General features: G+C 55.1%; 1 protein-coding gene across 4 annotated transcripts in view; it reads left to right on the plus strand.

Moving 5' to 3' along the window:
- Nucleotides 1-2416: 2416 nt before the first annotated feature.
- Nucleotides 2417-18780, plus strand: part of HSPG2 (heparan sulfate proteoglycan 2) — a 116695-nt gene continuing 100331 nt past the window's right edge. For all 4 annotated transcript variants that reach the window (XM_063658800.1, XM_054502323.2, XM_063658801.1 and 1 more), the window contains exon 1: nucleotides 2417-2567. In XM_063658800.1, the coding sequence (XP_063514870.1) occupies nucleotides 2505-2567 (63 nt within the window). In that variant the 5' untranslated portion in view covers nucleotides 2417-2504. The remainder of the gene's footprint in view (nucleotides 2568-18780) is intronic.

Genomic DNA, 18780 nt, shown 5'->3' on the forward strand with positions numbered 1-18780 from the left:
GGCTATGGAGGCTGCTCCTCTATCCGACCTCAGCTCCCCAAGGGCCGAGTCATGTCTCTCTCTTTAGATTGGGAGCACATCGGAAATAGTAATAAGAGAAATGGCTACCACTTATTTCATGCTTACCATGTGTCTGAAATGGCTGTGTTTTTTCAAAGAAATATATTAATTCATCTTAATTCTCATAACAACGCTAAGAGAGACGTCTTAATGTTATTCTCATTTTCTACATGCAGAGACTGAGACGTGGAAGTTGAATAATGTGCTCAAGATTGCACGGCTAGGTGGTGGAGGCAGCATTCTCTATCAGACTGAGAACAATACCCGGACAGGGACAATTCTTCCCCACACCTCTATCAGATTAAGAGTTTACTGAGGGCCAAGACTGGGCGTCCCTCCTCTGTCCACCCCTATCTCCCTGTGCGGATCAGAGATAGACCTTATTCAGTGCTGCGCCTGGAGCCTGGGTTGGGGCCAGGCAGTTGGCCTGACTACCGTGGATGCAATTTCTGTTCTTTACAACTCTGAGCTGGTCCCACAGAAATACACCCCACAGGGCATATTTTGGAGATATCTTTCGGAGATAGGGTATCTATCTGGGATGGGGGTCAGGATGCCAGTGTTTTTTCAATCCCCCAGATGCCTGGCTGAGAGGCCCCAATGTGCCTGGGAGCCTGCCGACCCCTATCACAGGGAACATAGCTTCCGGAGCCAGGCCTGGTGCCGCCCAGTGAGCTGGGCATTTCCTTCTGTCCACAGCTCACCTCACTCCTGGCTACAAACCCAGCCATGAGTTTCTGGAACCTAGCAACTCTCGCAGGAAACAATGGAAACTTCAGTTTTATTCTCCTCCTCTATCATTACTCAAAAGGTTTCCCTCAAAGCTACACACACATAGTTTTCCTCTCCACCCATCAGCCTGGGGCTGCCCTGGAAATGTCAGGCAGAAGAGGGGAGCTGAGAGTAGGCAGTGGAGAGGTCGGGGGGCTTGGTGCTGTTTGCTGCCTGAGGCTGGGTCAGAGACAGATCATGGGGCTGTGATTTTATCACCCACCCGAGCATCTGTGATGGGGCTTTGGCAGGGTCTGTCTGTCTGGGCCTGGGTGTGTGAGTTGGTGTGCTTCTGGCTCTGGGGCTGTGATTTATGTGACTCAAAGTTGGTGTGTGAGTGATTTATATGGAAAATGGTGCAGGTGGGGTGGGCAGCTCAGTTCAGTACCCAGTGCCCACTATGAGGCACTGTGATTAGTGGGTGAGAACAGGTAAAAAATACAGGCTGAGGCTGGGTGCGGTGGCTCACGCCTGTAATCCCAGCACTTTGGGAGGGCAAGGTGGGCAGATCACAAGGTCAGGAGTTCGAGACCAGCCTGGCCAACATGGTGAAACCCCCATCTCTACTAAAAATACAAAAATTAGGCAGGCGTGGCGGCACGCCTGTAATCTCAGCTATTCAGGAGGCTGAGGCCAGAGAATTGCTTGAACCTGGAGGCAGAGGTTGCAGTGAGCCACGATCACACCACCGCACTCCAGCCTGGGGACAGAGCTAGACTCCTTCTCAAAAAAAAAAAACAAAACAAAACAAAAAAAAACCAAGCTGGTAAGCATGCAGGCAATGATGTGGGCCTGTGTGTGAAATGTGCGTGCCTGCGAGGAATCTGTGTGAAAAGGCGTCCTCCCGCTCCGTGACTTGTTGGGATGTATGTGTGAGTCTGTGTGACATGGGAACAAGCCTGTGAGGGGCTGAGTGTGGTGTGAGAGCTGTCCCCTGTGTCCCTGGTGGAGGTGAGAGTTTGGAAGCGAGTTAAGTGTGCGTGTGAGCCGGTGAGGATTGTTGGTACTTGAGAGTTGGGTCCAGAGTGTGAAAGTGTTCCCGGGTAGCGCACAAGTGTGTTCGTGCAGTAAAGTTTTGGTGCGAAAGTGTTCTTGGGTGTGGAAGTTGGCGTGCACGTGTGGCGCGGAGTGGCAGCTGCGTGCGTGTGAGCTGGCAAGGAGATCCTGGGATCCTCAAAAGCTGCGCGAGTAGAGTCGGCCGTGCGGGGCGTGCAGGGGCGTGGAAGTCGGCGGGGCGCGCGGGGAAGCGGGGGAGCCAGGGATCGGGGAGGCGAAAGCGCCTGGCCCGGCGGCCCCATCCCATGCCCGGGCCCGGGCCCCCGGTCCCCCGCCCCGTCCCATCCCATACTCCAGGCCAGGTTTGGCGGGGAGCCGGGCCGGGCCGCGGCCCGCGCGGAGGGGGCTGGGGGCCCAGACAAAGGCCAAGTGGGCTGCGCGGCCGGCTGGGGCGAACAGAGCCCGCGGCCCGGGGGCGGTCCGGGGGCGGGGCCTGGCGCTCCGAGGAGGGACGGTTCGGGGGCGGGGCCGGCGCCGCGGGGGCGGGACGGGGCGGCGCGGGCGGGGAGGAAAGGGGGTGGTGGGGAGAGGGCCGCGCTGTCCCGAGCTGGCCGGCGAGCGGGCGGCTGCGGGCGGCGCGGAGCGAGCGAGCGAGAGACAGCGGCGCGGGCCGGGCCATGGGGCGGCGGGCGGCGGGCGCGCTGCTGCTGGCGCTGCTGCTGCACGGGCGGCTGCTCGCGGTGAGTGTGCAGGGCAGAGGGGCGGGGGGCGGAGGGGCTGGGGTGCCCCGGTCCCGCTGGCTGCCTCCCGCCAACTTGGCTGGGGCGCCCAAGGCTGCGCGGCGGGGACTCTGGCCCGGGACGGCGGCGCCCGCCGGGGACCCCGGGCCGGCGCCACCCTGCGGCATGGGGCTAATCCAGGGGGGCCACTAGTCAGGACCCTTCGTGGGGCCGGGGGCGGGGCTGGCCCGCGTGGGAGCCCGTGGGTCTCTCGGCCACGTTGCCGAGTGCTGGAGTCTCGCTAGGCATGATCCGGCCTACCATTCCTGGGGACCAAGAGGGGAAACTTTGAGCAGGGTGGGAACTTGGCAGGACGAGGGAACCCTTCTGTGCCAGCTTGGCAGAACGGCCACTCAGTGGTGATGGGGACCCTGTGAGTCTCGCTGAAACTTTACCACACCGTCTATCACCTTGGGGAGCTTGGACCCAGGTAGGCACAAGCAAAACTTTTGGGACAGAACTGAAGCTTGTGTGGAACACCCACGGGCCTTGGAGTCATACAGCCGAAGAGTTGAATCAATCCCTGCCTTTCACTGAGTAACTGTGTGACCTGGGGCAAGCTAGTTAACCTCTCTGAGGCCAGCCCCACGTGGGTCAAGGGAACTCAAAATGCACGGCCTCAAAATGCATAGCTGCAGGGCGTTGCTGGACTGGGTGGAATGAGCTGCAAAGTGCGTGGTGCAGGGATGCAGTGCACCCTTGGAGAACCCAAGTTCCCCAGCTTTCCTCTTCCCAGGTCTCCAAGAGGCAGAGAGAGGCCTGCCCTTGCAGTCTAGTCCCCTACTCTGAGCTCAGGTGGAGGAAAAGGGAATTCTACGGTCAGGAATCCCGAGGCTTAGAAGGCACTTGGCCAGCAGAGGCCCTGAGGACCTGAGTGAACTTGAGGACTGGGCCGGGTCGGTGGGCAGGGAGCTAGTGGCAGATGTGGGTGGGGGCACATCTGGGGAGCCGAGCCTATCGTGGGGAGCCACAAGCCACCCCCACTCTCTTCGAGGTGCTCCTAGGCAGTCCCCATACCTGCCTCCCTGTTCTCTGAGCCAAGAGAGGGACTTTTCTAACCAGGCTAGTGTTTACCCAGGAACTGCCTGCCTGGCCTCACCTTGCTGGCTTCATCGCACCTCTGCCCTCCTGAGTCACTCGTCAACCCCCGACCCAGACCTGGCTCCTCACTGCTCTTGCCCCACCCACCCAGCACTTCTCCTCCCCCACCCCCACTCTGGGCAGCCTCCTCTGTCGTCCTCCTGTTTCAGCCTCTCACCCCGAAATACTCAGCAGGGCCATCCAGTAGCTCCCTAGTCTTGACCTGAACTTGCACTCCTGGCACTGACTTTTGCTTTTCCCAACGCACCAACCTAGCACATGGGATGTTTTCCCAGGCCCAACAGTCTTGCCTGACCTTCCCCCAGCTCTGCCCCGTGATGAGGGGGCTCCTCCATGCCCTGGTGCAGTAGGATGGCGGTGGGTGGAGTTCTTTGCTGTGTGCATGAGGAATTTCCACAGACATTCCTGGACCGCGGCAGATCTTCTCATTCACTTGTTCATTCAACAGATCATCACTGAGCAACATTCCATGGCAGTCATCGGGAGTACAGGGGTTCATTCTTCGGGCAGATATTTGCCGTGCACCTACTGTGTGCCAGTGAACCAGTGAACCTGGTGTGGTGCTAGGGGCTGGGGTGGTGTGGACCAGCAAGGACAGGCCCTGTCTGTGCCTTCCCAGCACTCACAGGCTGGTGGGCTGTAATTTAGACAAATAAACAGGCAGCTCCAATCCTGTGGGATTAGAGAGCCTTCTCAGCAACACATGGAGGGTCGCTGTCCCACCCCAGGCTGCTGCTGGTGGGCTGGAAAGAGCTTGGCCCCTGAAGTCTCTTTATAAAATTCTTTTTAAAAAGTTTTTCAGGCCAGGCGCGGTGGCTCATGCCTGTAATCTCAGCACTTTGGGAGGCCAAGGCGGGCAGATCACGAGGTCAGGAGTTTGAGACCAGCCTGGCCAACATACTGAAACCCTGTCTCTACTGAAAATACAAAAATTAGCCGGGTGTGGTGGTGCATGCCTGTAATCCCAACTACTCGGGAGGCTGAGGCAGGAGAATCGCTTGAACCCAGGAGGCGGAGGTTGCAGTGAGCCGAGACCACACCATTGCACTCCAGCCTGGGTGACAGAGTGAGACTCCGTCTCAAAACAAACAAACAATAAAAAGTTTTTCGGGGCCAGGCGCGGTGGCACACGCCTGTAATCCCAGCACTTTGGGAGGCCGAGGCGAGCGGATCATGAGGTCAGGAGTTCGAGATCAGCCTGGCCAGCATAGTGAAACCCTGTCTCTACTAAAAATACAAAAAGTTAGCCAGGCGTGGTGGCACGTGCCTGTAGTCCCAGCTACTCGGGAGGCTGAGGCAGGAGAAGGGCGTTAACCTGGGAGGCGGAGCTTGCAGCTTGCAGTGAGCCGAGATCACGCCACTGCACTCCAGCCTGGGCGACAGAGCAAGACTCCGTCTCAAAAAAAAAAAAAAAGAAAAAAAAAGAGGGCATCACACTTTGTTGCCCAGGCTGGTCTCAAACTCCTGGCTTCAAGCGATTCTCTCACCTCATCTCGGTCTCCCAAAGTGTTGGGATGACAGGCGTAAGCCACCATGCCTGGCCTGTCCCTGAAGTCTTGCAGACCCAAGTTTCAGTCTCTGGGCTGCTGTTTCTGGCTGTGTGATCTGGGGCAAATTCCTCTCTCTGAGCCTTAGTTTCCAAATCTGTACAATGGGGTTGAGGAGTTTGTTGCAAGTCAAAAATGAGATCAATTCCTAGCCCAGGCTCCCAGCACGCCTTGGACCTCCTTGCCTGCTGCCCTTTCTCTCATCTGCCCTTCAGTTCGGTCCGGAGCCAGTGGCGTATGGGGAAGGATTGGGCACAGGAGCAGGGTGAGATGGGCCTTAGGGAGCTCAAGACCTCCCCGGGACGGGGACAGGACCGCAGGAAGCTGGTCTGTGATTAAGTGTGGGTGTAATTTCAGCTGTTGGGAGGTGAGGAGGCTTGCTGGAGGAGGGGGCTGGGCCCGGGTGACTCGGCAGGACTTGGCCTGCTGACCCCTTTAGGGCGGCCCTGCAGGGGACAGGCGTCTTGAGGGAGCCTCGGTGGTGATTAAGGTGTTTTCCAGGGCCGAGGAGGGAAGTCGCTGAGATACCTGTTTCCTGCCTCAGCTGGATTTCCTCACTGGGGAGGCTGCCAGCTGAACTGGAGGAGCCTCCCCTTCCTGGCGGTCCCTCAGCCCTCCCCTCCACGCAGCCAGCTGCTCTGTCCCCTGACACTAGCCTACTTGTTCCATACCTGCAGCCGGCACAGGATGGGGTTTTGAGTGTGCCCTGGACATTCCCCGAGGGAAGGAGGGCAGGCTGCAGGTCTGTCTGCAGGGTGGAGGCTGGAAGGGGCAGAGATGGACCACCCCCCATCCCTTAGGCCCAGTTCCCCGTGTCTGGGGAGTTGTGGCCCCTGCCTGGCTTGGCCCGGGCCTGTTCTCAGGCTGAGCGCAGACAAGTTAGGATCTGTGGGTCTGAAGCCCTGCCCGGGAGACGGTGGAAAGAAGGTGGCAGGAGGTGACTGGGTTCAGGGCCTGGAAGACGTGTGAGCAAAGTGGAGAGGAAGGAGCTCTTGGGGTGCCAGGCTGGATGATGACAAAGTAATACGGGTACTTCACATTTATCCAGTACCCACTGTCTGCTCTGAGTTTCTCAGTGAATCCTCCCATTCACCTGTGTTTCCTGCTCACCACCTCCCTGCGGTGCTCAGAATTTGGTCCCGGCCTCTGACTTAATATAGCCTACGAGGCCCTGCAAGACCCGGCCTCCTGCCACCTGCTCCTCTCAAACTCCTCCAGCTATACCAGTCTTTGTTTTTTTTTTCTTTCTTTTTTTTTTTTTTTTTGAGACAGGGTCTCACACCGTCACCCAGGCTGGAGTGCAGTGGCACAATCACAGCTCACCGCTGCCTCGACCTCCCAAGCTTAGGTGATCCTCCCACCTCAGCCCCCTGAGTAGCTGGGACTACAGACACCCTCCTCTACACCTGGCTAATTTTTGTATTTTTTATAGAGACAGAGTTTTGCCGTGTTGCCCCAGGCAGGTCTCGAACTCCTGGGCTCAAGTGATCCAGCCCCTTTCGGCCTCCCAAAGTGCTAGGATTATAGGCGTGAGCCACTGCACCGAGCCTTTTCTTTTCTAATGAATATAAAAATTTAAAACAAATAGAGATGGGGTCTCATTGTATTGCCCAGGCTGGTCCCAAACTCTTTAACTCAAGCTATCCTCCCACCTCGGCCTTCTGAAGTGCTAGGATTGTAGGCATGGGCCACCTCGCCTGACCAAGGCTTTGTTTCTTGAGCATGTGAAACACACTCCCACCTTAGGGTCTCTGCGTCTGCTGTTCCTTCTGCCTGGAACACTTGTCCCTGTAATATCCATATGACCCTCTCCCTCTCCTTCTGTTCCTTACCACTCTTCCCATAATGGCTGTCTCCTTAAACGGCTTCATTTTTGTTCTCGCAGTTGTCTGGCCTGTATTTGTCTGTATTTGTTTATGTGTTTATCTGCCTCCTCCAGCTCAGTTTAAGTTCTACGAGAGCAGGACCTCATCTGTTTTTGTTCACTGCTGTATCCTTAGCACCTGGCGGGTAGTAAGTGCTTAGTGAATATATTTGTCGAATGTTTTAAGCTATAGCTGCTAGCCTGATCCCCATTCTCTAAGCAGAGGACATTGAGGCACTGAGAGGTTATGTAACTTGCCCAGTGACTTACATATCCACACACTCAGAGATGCTGCAAGCCAAGTTTTGAATCCAGACGAAGCTCTCCTAATCACTCCACCTACTGCCCCATGTGCTTGTGGCGGGCAGTCAGTAGATATTGCTACAACTTGTCACAGATATTGATTAAGAACTCTGGTCCCAAGTAGTACAGGGGCTACCTCAGGCAAGGAATATCAGGGATTGGCTCAGGGAGAGAAGCTCTTAGGGTGGGTATGCCTCAGTGTCCGTGGGGTCTCCTAGGGGACGCCTGTGCCTGGAGGGGAAGCCTAGGAACTAAACTCTAGGGTGGTCATTTTTAGGTTTGTTAATTCATTAATGTTCTCATCAGATATTCCCCGGGACTCTACAGACAGTTGAATTTATCCAGGGACTTTTAGGCCTGAGTGGGCCAGGCTGGCCCTGCCCGGTGTGGGAGGTCAGGGGCCCCTGCCCCTGCCATGCTGCTAGTAGGGGAAGGGGAAGAACACCCTCCTGGTTGTCCTGCGTGGAGCCTGTGCTGTTTTTTTCTGGCTCTTCCCTGGGGGCTCAAGGTTTAGGGTGAGTCTGCAGAGTTTCAAGGGCTGCCTGGCCTTGGGGTGAGAGGCTCAGGAGGGAGGGCAGGAGGGCCTGCCCAGGCTATGGAAAGATCTAGAGCAATGATTCAGAGGCCACTTGGAGGCCAGAGGGGTGGGCTCTGTACCCTCAGACTACTTGGGGTATATGGGAAGGGTTTCCAGCCCTGGCCTGTTGCCCCCCTCCCCTCCACCCAATCCAGTCCCAGCTGTGAGGGGTCAGGCTGGAGGAGGAAGTGAATATGACTCAGTTCCCCAGCAGCTTCCCAAGGATCTGCTGGGCGTACCTCTCCCCATCCCAGGGCCTACCCTGGCCTTTCCCTCCTCTCATTCCTGCTCCTGCCAAGAAGAGGGAGGCTGCGCCGAGGGTCCCGGCCCTGCTGGAATGTTGCTTCAGCCTGGGCCTTGGCCTCTTTGGCCCTGCCACCCCCTCCTGCTCCCGGGGCCAGCTGCCCCAGCGCCCAGAGCTGGCTGACTGAAACCCAGAAGTATGTGTGGAACTCACTTCGCGGGGACCCGCCGGCCTCACTGCCCAGCCTGGTGGCGTCAGGGCTGTGTCAATAGCAGCCTTGAGAGGGGTGTGGCTCGTGGCTGCTGGGGTGGCTGGGTCGGGGGTGCTGTCATGAAAGCCCTGAGAACAAGGTGGCTCTTTGAGGCCTGGGAATGTGGGGCCTTTGAGTCCTGCTGCCCCCAGAACCACCCTCCCTTCCCTTCCATGATGCTCATCTGTGCCAGGCCTGCAGGAACCTCAGAGCGTCCCTGGGGGCATCTGTGGCATCCTGAGATAGCCTTAGGACCAGCTCCTAGCTCCTGACCAGAGCCCATTCCCTGAGCCATGAACGAGCGTGTCCTGTTGCTCTGGGTTTTAGGGGAGTATCTGGTGCACAAAGCCTTGCAGAGTGTGTTGAATGAATGAATGAACAAATGATGTATGTGATTAAGCATTTGTTAAAATTCATTTCACAAATATCTGTGGAGCATCTTCTATGTATCTGACTGTGTTCTAGATTTTTTTTTTTTTTTTTTTTTTTTTTTGAGATGGAGTCTTGATCTGTTACCCAGGCTAGCGTACAGTGGTATGATCTCGCCTCCCTGCAACCTCTGCCCCCCAGGTTCAAGAGATTCTTCTGCCTCAGCCTCCCAAGTAGCTGGGATTACAGGAACGCACCACCACATCCAGCTAATTTTTGTATTTTTAGTAGAGATGGAGTTCCACCATGTTGGCCAGGTTGGTCTTGAACTCCCGACCTCAAGTGATCCACCCATCTTGGCCTCCCAAAGCGCTGGGATTATAGGTGTGAGCCACTGCACCCGCCCTGTTCTAGATCTTGAGGTTACCGCAGAGAATAAAAATGTCAGATTCCTTCCTCTCATGTCACTTGCATTATAGCTAGTGCAGGAAGACAGACAATAAATGAAATACATCAGGTGGTGATAAGTGCTCAAAAGAAAAAATAAAACGGAAGAGGGCAGCGAGTGATGAGGCGGGGTAGGGTGGGGTGATAGGAAAAGCCTCTGTTAAGATAAGTTTGAACTGATGGAGACCTGAAGTAAGTGAGCGGGTGAGCCTCGCAGATATCAATGGAAAGGGCATTCCAGGCAGAGGGCACAGCTAGTGCAGAGGCCCAGAGGTGGGAGTGTCCTTGGCATGTCTGTGGAAAAGCAAGGAGGCCCGTGGGGCTGGAGCAGCATCAGTGAGGGGGAGCGTGGTGGACACAGCAGGCAGGGGGGTGGCAGAGGGTGATCAGCAGGGCCTTGGCCGTGGAAAGGACCTTGGATTTGCGTCTGAGTGAATTGAGAAGTCACTGAAGGGGCCTGGTGTTCCATAGGATTGCTCTGGCTGCTGTGTGGAGAGGAGCACGGGGAGGGTCCAGAGCAAAGGCAAGGAGGCCATGACCCAGGACAGACGATGGGAGCTCAAGCCAGGACCACGGAGGTGGGAGATGGTTGAATCCCCAGTACATTTTGAAGATGGGTCACCAGGATTTGCTAGTGGGTTGGATGTGGGGTGGGACAGAAAGAGAAGAGTCCGGGATGCCTCCACGGTCTTTGGCTTCAGCATCCCGAAGGATGGAGCTGCCACTGCCTGAGATGGGAAAACTCCAGGAGGAGTGGGCTTAGGAAGAGGATCAAGAATGGCAGGAGGTGGAGTCCAGAATTCTCAGAACAGTTAATTTATTTGTGTCTTCTCTTACGATCTCTTGTTTGGACAATAAAAATTCTTAAAAAAAAAAAAAAAAAAAGGCAGGTGGGCCAGGAGTGGTGGCTCACACCTGTAATCCCAACACTTTGGGAGACCAAGGTAGAAGGATCACTTGAGCCCAGGAGGTGGAGGTTGCAGTGAACCATGATCTTGCCACTGCACTCCAGCCTAGGTGATACAGTGAGATCTGGCAGTCATCCCCCTACCCATCTCCAGCCAGGAGCTCCCCCGTCCCCACCCAAGCTGGGGCCTCTGCATTGGCTTGTGGTGTAGGTGGAGGGGATCTTGCTGAGTGTTCATTTGTGGAGTTGCAGACTCTGCCTTAGAACTCCACAGCCAGAGCTCATGGCTTGTAGATTTATTCTTACCCCCTCATCTAGCGTGGAAGCTGCATGAGGGCAGGGACTTGGCTTTGTTCATTGCTGTTTGCCTGGTGCTAGGCAGACAGTAGGTGAACACATTAAAAATTCAAGTGAGGCCGGGTGTGCTGGCTCACAACCTGTAATCCCAGCACTTTGGGAGGCCAAGGCAGGCGGATCACCTGAGGTTGGGAGTTCGAGACCAGCCTGACCACCATGGAGAAACCTCGTGTCTACTGAAAATAATAATAATAAAAAAATCAGCTAGGCATGGTGGCACATGCCTGTAATCCCAGCTACTCAGGGAGGCTGAGGCAGGAGAATCACTTGAACCCGGGAGGTGGAGGTTGTGGTGAGCCGAGATCGCGCCATTGCACTCCAGCCTGAGCAACAAGAGCAAAACTCCATCTCAAAAAAAAAATTCAAGTGAATAAAGGATGGGCGCGGTGGCTCACGCCTATAATCCCAGCACTTTGGGAGGCTGAGGCGAGCAGATCACTTGAGGTCAGGAGTTCAAGACCAGCCTGGCCAATATGGTGAAACCCCGTCTCTAATAAAAATACAAAAAAGTCAGCCGGGTGTGGTGATGCATGCCTGTAGTCTCAGCTACTCGGGAGGCTGAGGTAGGAGAATCGCTTGAACCTGGTAAACGGAGGTTGCAGTGAGCCGAGATCGTGCCATTGCACTCCAGCCTGGGCGTTATTGCGAGACTCTGTCTCAAAACAACAAACAAACAAACAAATTCAAGTGAACAAATTAATGGCTTTGAGGAAGCCAGCAGGCCAAGAAGGCCCAGGCTCCTTGCTGAGATTGGAAAGGGGCGTGCTCTGGCCCCTGCACTTGGGAGCTGCCTGCCCAGCCATGCTCTCTGCAGGGCCCCAGAAGATGTGGGACAAGCTGGGATGTCCACTCTGCCCTTTTTGACTTGTCTGTGTCCTCATTGGTCTCAGAGCCCCTTCCCTGGGCACTGTGGTCAAGGGAAAGATGTGGGCTCAAAAGGCCCTGCCTTCAAGTCTTGGCCCAGCCCTGACTGGCTCTGTAACCTTGGGCAAGTTGCTTTACCTCTCTGAGCCTCAGTCAACTGTGAAATGGGGAGGCCTGCTTCCTGGTGGTTGTGAAGTAACCAGGTGGATGCACCTTGCTCAGTGCCTGGAATGTGGCAGGTATTTGACAATCTGTGATTGCACTAAGTCTTCTTCCTGCTAAAGGCAAGGCCGGTGGAATATCTGAGGCAGGGTTCCCAGGGCCCAGCCGGGCACGCCTTCTCTATGGCCCAGGTCCTGTACTGGGCTTGTTGAATGAATGGCTGTGTAAGGGGATTGTCCATTCCCTGGGCCTCTTTCACAGTCTCAGAGCTCCGGGTGTAACTGCCTCTGATCTGTCACTGCCCCTCCTTCCCCTACTGAGGCCGCAGCTGTAGGACAGAGTCCATCCTTCCACTCTGATTGCTCCTTCCTGGACTGGGAGAAGGAGGGGGGCACACCCCAGGGTGTGGCCTGGGAAAGGCTAGAGTCTTTGGACGCCTTGTCCCCTTCCCAGATGTGTGCAGTTGGTGGGCTCTGAGCAACAGGAGGTGTGGCCAAGGGCTCCCATGGGTGCAGAAAGGATGTTCATGTATCTTGAGGGTAGTGATGGTGGGGGGGGGGTGGGGGACGTCCTGGGACCCCATCCTAGCCCTGTCCCCCCCCGGCCTACACTGGAGGAGGCAGGACCTTGCCTGGGGAGCTCTGGGCAAACCTGTAGTTGGTCCTTACTTGGTGGGATGTGGGGCTGCTCGACTCTAAATCTGTCTCCCGTGGCCTCAGAGAAACAGCAGGACTCAGGAGAGAGAGAGACACACAGGCCTGGGGATCTCACCCCACCCCACCCTATGCTTTGGACTTGGGTATTGGGTAGAGATGTGTCCCCTCCCCACCAGGCGGGTCACACCTAGGTGTTTTGTAACATTTGGCCTCTTCCCCATCTTTCTCCCATCCCAGTCGGTGGGGAAGGGGAGGCCTGGCTGGGGCCTGAGCCTGGGGAGGACTTCAGAGGTGGCCTCGGGTCACCCCACAGATGCTTCTCCACGGGTGCGGCTGGGATTCCCAGCTGCCTCTGGCCCCTTCCCAGCCCACCTCCGGGTCCCTGCCGCCACCTCCCCACGCCCCGCGCCTGCCCATGGCTCTCTCCCAGGAAGCCGGCTCCGGCCCCCACCTCCTGGTCCTGGCCTCCCCTCCTAACTAACCCCAGCTGACTCAACCCTCTCCTTGTTTGCGTTTCCAATTTTCAAATAGTTGGGAACTGGGATCATGCCTCTTCTTGGATCCCTTACTGGGCTGGATGGATTGAAATTCTGGCCTCATAAATCCCAGCGCTAGTGGCCTCTACTCTATCATTTTCTTTCTTTCTTTTTTTTTTTTTTTTGAGACTGAGTCTCACTCTGTCTCCCAGCCTGAAGTGTAGTGGTGCGATCTCGGCTCACTACAACCTCTGCCTCCTGGATTCAATAGCGATTCTCTTGCCTCAGCCTCCCTGGTAGCTGGGATTATGGATTACAGGCATGCACCACCACGCCTGGCTAATTTTTGTATTTTTAGTAGAGACGGGCTTTCACCATGTTGGCCAGGCTGGTCTCGAACTTCTGACCTCAGGTGATCCGCATGCCTCAGTCTCCCAAAGTGCTGGGATTGCAGGTGTGAGTCACCACGTGCAGCAGCCTCTATCACTTTCACGGCTCTTCACCTTTTCCTGCCTTTTGCCTTGCTATGACCCTTAGGCCAGGGGAACGGAAACCCAGGAGTTTCCTGGGGACAGACCAGTCTCTTCCCTGTCCTGGGACCTGCAGGTTCTCCTCCCCAGTGGCCTCAGTCACATAGGTCACCAGCCAACGTTCCCTGAGTGCTGACACCTTTTCACTGAAACTGCCACCCTCTTTAGAGCCAAGCTTCCCACTGGGCTCTTGCCAGGCATTATCGCATATAATACTTACAGCAATCTTTTGAAGTTGGCATTATATCTCCATTTTGCAGAGCGGGAAACTGAGGCATCAGGAGGGGGAGTTGGGGGCCAGATTCTCACTTGTAATCCCAGCACTTTGGGAGGCCTAGGCGGGCAGATTGCTTGAGGCTAGGAGTTCGAGAGCAGCCTGGACAACATGGTAAAACCCCATCTCTACTGAAAATACAAAAATTAGCCAGGCGTGGTGGCTCATGCGTGTAGTCCCAGCTTCTTGAGAGGCTAAGGCAGGAGAATCGCTTCAACCCAGTAGGCGGAGGCTACAGTGAGCCGAGACTCTGTCTCAAAAAAAATAAAAATAAAAAAAATAGAGGGAATGGCTGGCCCTTCATCCATCCAGTATGTGCCACACCTGGGAATGGAGCCCAGGTTGTCAGACTCCCAAGTCGTCATTGTTTTCCCCAGTGGGTCCTGTTGTGTCCAGAGAGAGGAAGTCTGGGAGGGCTGTGTGGAGAAGGTGGGTCCAGGCTGGCCTTGGCAAAGGGTTATAGGAGGCTGCATGTCTGCCACATGGGCTTTGCCAGTTCCTATTTCATAGACTCGGGTGCCTTTTTGCCCTTTGGCTTCCATTTCAACCCAGTGATAATGTTCCCCAGAGAGATGGATGTGACCTTCCCTGTGATTGAGACCCCTGGGAACCCTGATTCTTCTCAGTCAGGTCCCAAGCTCCCTGTGGGGCCTGCAGGTTTTGCCCTGTTGGGAGTTCAGTGAGTTTTGCTGAGCGGGGCCTGCTCTGAGCCAGCCCTGTGTCCCCCTCATACTGGGGGCTTGGGTGAAATACAAGGCAGAGAAACACATGGCTCAGCTGCGAGGTGAAATCTACATCCAAGTCCCGCGTTGTGTTGTTTCAACAGCCCTGTGTGGTGGAAGCTTCAAGAATCCTTCCATCCATCCCTCTGTCCACTCATTTGTTCACATATTCAGCTAGTGCTGCCTGAGGACCTGCTGTGTGCCTGACATTGCGCTCATTGTTTGATCTGCGTTATCAATCCCCCTGTACAGCTGGGGTTATGCCTCCATTTCCCAGGTGAGAAGTAGCTCAGAGAGCAGGGAACAGCCAGGCGCAGAGGAAGGTGGAAGCTGCCTTCAGCATCACCAGACCTCCTGGAAGAAATTGGAGGCATGGTCCCTACTCTCCGGATGCCTTGGATCTTGTTGGAGAGGCAGGACTCGTAAGCTATAAGTGCCCAACACAACTCAAAGTCCAGACAATAGCAGAGTGTCAGGGGAAGGAAAAGATTGATTGGGCATGAGTTATCTGGAAAGACTTTCTAGAGGAAATGGGGCTTAAAGAGCAAGTGTGATTTGGCTGGTAGAGGAGGAAAGCATTGTGGCAGGGGTCCAGGAGTTGTCCCCATTGTCCCTGGACTCACATTGTCCGTATTGTTGTTGCATGTGCAAGAGCAGGAAGACACTCGCTTGCTGCCAGAGTCGTTAAAGTTGGGAAAGAATAAGAGGAAGTCCCCAAGATAGCTGAGGTGACATTCATTGCTGGTCAGACCAGGGAGGCAAGAGGTTAAGGCCTGGGCCTCCACTTGGTCACCAGTCGGCTACCATCTCTCCTCCCTGGGCCTCAGTTTTCCTACTCACAAGATGGGCTCCTTTCTTGTTTGTTGGCCACCTTCCAAGCAGACGAAAGGGACCCTGAGTTCTTGGAGAAAACTGCTCACTACCCCCCAAAAGTTGGTGGCGTTCCATTCTCTGGGGCCTGGGGTGGTAGGCACCTCAAGGAGCCCACCACATCACCAATCCCATGTCTTCCTTCATTGACGCTATTGATTCCTTCCCCTGACACTGTTATTTTCTGGACTTTGAGTTGTGTTGGGCCCTTATAGCTTACGAGTCCTGCCTCTCCAACAAGATCCAAGGCATCCAGAGAGTAGGGACCATGCCTCCAATTTCTTCCAGGAGGTCTGGTGACGCTGAAGGCAGCTTCCACCTTTCTCTGCGCCTGGCTACTCCCTGCTCTCTAAGCTACTTCTCATCTGGGAAATGGAGGCATAACCCCAGCTCCCAAGTTCCAGGCTCTGGGCTAGGGAAGCAGATGAAGGAGATGGCTCCTGTGCCCTAGACCTTGAAGCCTGTCCTGTCTTCTTGTGTAGCCCCAGAATCTCTCCTGCCGTGCTCTGTCCATGTCAGTTCACCTCTGCTCTGGGTACCTGCTGCTAAGCCGACATCAGGGGCATTCATTGTAAATGTCTGTTTAGAAAGTGTGACTAGGAGTCACAAGATTCCTAAACTCTTATGTGATCCCAAGCCATTGAACTTCTTTGAGCTTAATTTTCCCCAGAAGCAAAATGGGACCGTTCATTCATTCGGCAAGCATTCTCGAGTGCCAGCGGTATGTGAGGCCTTGTGTTGGATCTAAACACCAACCGTGGACTTATGGAGCTTGTGGTCTGATAGGGGAGAGAGGCTGAGTGGTGGGCCAGTTGGTAAAGGAGTAGGGAGAAGGAGCCTGCATTCAAGGAAGACACTCGAGGATTATAGCAGGATTTCGGGGCCACCAGACCTCTGGGAGATCTCTTGAGTCTTTGTGACTTGGTCTCAGCACTCACTTATGAGTCTGTTTCCCTTGCAGTGAGCCTGTGGGAGGAGAGGACCTGGGAGCCAGCTCCCCTGGGCGAGGGCGGAGGGGAGCCCACAGCAGCAGAGAGAAGTGCAGGCCGATTTTATCGTGAGTCTCAGATGAGCTCATGGATATGCAAAATAGCGAGGGCTATTTATGTTGAGTCTGGTTATTTTATTTTATTTTTTTTTGAAACGGAGTCTTGCTCTGTCACCCAGGCTGGAGTGCAATGGCATGATCTCGGCTCACTGCAACCTCCGCCTCCCGGGTTCAAGCGATTCTCCTGCCTCAGCCTCCCGAGTAGCTGGGATTACAGGCGCCCGCCATTACGCCCGGCTAATTTTTGTATTTTTAGTAGAGACGGGGTTTCACCATATTAGTCAGGCTGGTCTCGAACTTCTGACCTCAGGTGATCCACCTGCCTTGGCCTCCCAAAGTGCTGGGATTACAGGTGTGAGCCACCATGCCCGGCTGAGTCTGGTTATTTTCATTTAGGAGAAATGGAAGCTGCCAACAGAGCCCAGGTTTGGAGTTCCCTCGCATTGAGTGGGTTAAATGAGGGGCGCAGTCTTGGGTGCCTGCTTTTCACTTTCCTCCCTCTTTTTTCCCTCCCGCCTCCTGCGATGGGGGTGGGGGCGGGATGGGGGAAACATCAGCTCAAGCCTGGAAATAGGAGGAAATGGGAGGAAAGGGTTAATTGACTCAGTCTGGCTTCCCACCTCCCTGGTAGGGGTCGAGGAGGGGGGACTGGGATGGCTAGGGCAGGAATGTGTGATAAGATCAAAGCTTTCAGCTGGCCTGAGCCCCACCTCGGTTTCACCTGAGCAATTGAAGGGAATTCTCTAGCTGGGAGGACTGTGGCCTCCTAGGCAGGGGGGTTTTAGGCAGGGCCACCTTCCTCCAAGAGGCCCCACCTCACGTTGGCTTCAGGTGCTTCTTCCTTCCCCCCACACCTCCACCTCATCTCCCAGAAGACCCACCTTGTGCCCTGACAGGTACTAGAAGCCCCAGGGGCCACCTTTACTTGGTACTTCAAATGCGGGGGGATGCACCCTCTCTAGCAACAGGCCTCTCTCCTGCTCCCTCCACTGCCCTCTCATAGTTTGGGTTTCTAAGCCCAGGACACTTGGTTTTAGAAAGACCAGGAGGACCCTGGCTAAGGAGCTGAAAGGCTTCAGACCGCCCAGAAAAGAGCCCAGAGCCTCCTTGCTGTGGCTGTTAGCTCCCGTCCATCAATTCCACACCGTTTCATTCTGCAGCTTGCACTTTGGGACAGTGTCATAGGCAGGAGGCATAGCCCTGAGGCCTGTCCTAGCTTCATCACTGATTGCTGTGTGACCCTGGGCTGGTGAGTTCGCCTCTCTGAGCCTCCTCTTCAGATGGGAATGGCAATTCCTACACTGCAGGGTTTTGGTGAAGATTAGAGATCATATAAATAGCCTACAGCTGGAATAGGCAGTTGATAAATTACAGGAACTATTATTTTGTGATTTTATTTTTCCTCCTTCGAGAGGGCCCCTGGTACTTGGTCCTAGATAAACCTCTGGGTCTCAGTTCTATTGTGTCGTCCCCCTGCAACCCCACCTGCCACCTCACCCCCGCTATGGGAAGGCCCTAAGTCCGAGAGTCCATCCTCTCCTCCAACACTTTTCTTACAGGATCTTCATAATGTTGGGAGGGGAGCAAGGTGGGAAGGGGTGTGAGTGCAGGGGGCCGAAGGCTCAGTAAATGCTCTCAGGGACCTTCCCTAGGGATAGCAGGTTGAGCCTTCCTGGACAGCCGGTGGTCCAAGCTTTCCCTCTCCATTGCCAGAGGCCTCACCAGGCCAGCTGAGCTACAGAAGTGGCCCCAGGAGGCACTCAGTAGGGAGGAGCGGATGCTGGGGGTGCCGCAGCCTGGGCTTCTGCCTGCTCTCCACGCTGGCTCTGCCCTGGTTAATGATTACTCTGGGTGAGCAGGAGAGCAGCAGAAGGACCCTCCCAGCCCCTTAACCACTGGTTGCACCCGAGGTATGTCAGTAGTCCGGTGTTCCCTGCTTTAATGTGGCAGCCTGCTCTGGGGTACATGGGGCAGGGAAGCAGGGGCTTGGAGTCACATATTGACAGGTAGCTTGTGCACCTGGGGTCCTGGAGACAGTCTTAGGGCCCACAGGGTCTAGGTGCAATGTGAACTCTGGTATAATAACAGGCCCTGTGGTTTGGTGGCAGCTGTATGAACAGATCCTGCAATAATACACAAGGCAAGGAAGCTGCTTCTAGCTCAGAAAATCCTGCACTCCTCCTCTCCCAGGCTCAGACCCTGCACAGGAGTCCTAGTATGATGATTAGGGCTTTGGGGCAGCTGGGCTTGGCTTCCAACCCCCAATTCTGCCAGTTCTGGGCTGTATGACCTTGGGCAAGTCACTTTACCTTTCTGAGTGGCTGCTTCCTTATCTGAAAGAAGAGAATGCTAATCCCTACTTTGCAATGGCAGTGAGCCACTGGGAGGAAGGTATTTAGTTCACAATTAATACCTGGGGAATGGCAGCAATTGTTATATTACCATTATAGTTTTTGTTATTAGGAGAAAGGGAAATTGAATCTTCGTCTTAGGTAACCAGGGCGACAATGGCCGTTGGGGATAAGCTGGAAGATCTGCGGGGGGGAGGAGGCATAGGCAGATCCCAGACACATGTTTGAAGAGGGCATGTAGGAAAGGGCTGGAAG

The sequence above is a fragment of the Pongo pygmaeus genome, chromosome 1 (assembly GCF_028885625.2).
Source record: "Pongo pygmaeus isolate AG05252 chromosome 1, NHGRI_mPonPyg2-v2.0_pri, whole genome shotgun sequence".
Taxonomy (NCBI): Eukaryota; Metazoa; Chordata; class Mammalia; order Primates; family Hominidae; genus Pongo; species Pongo pygmaeus.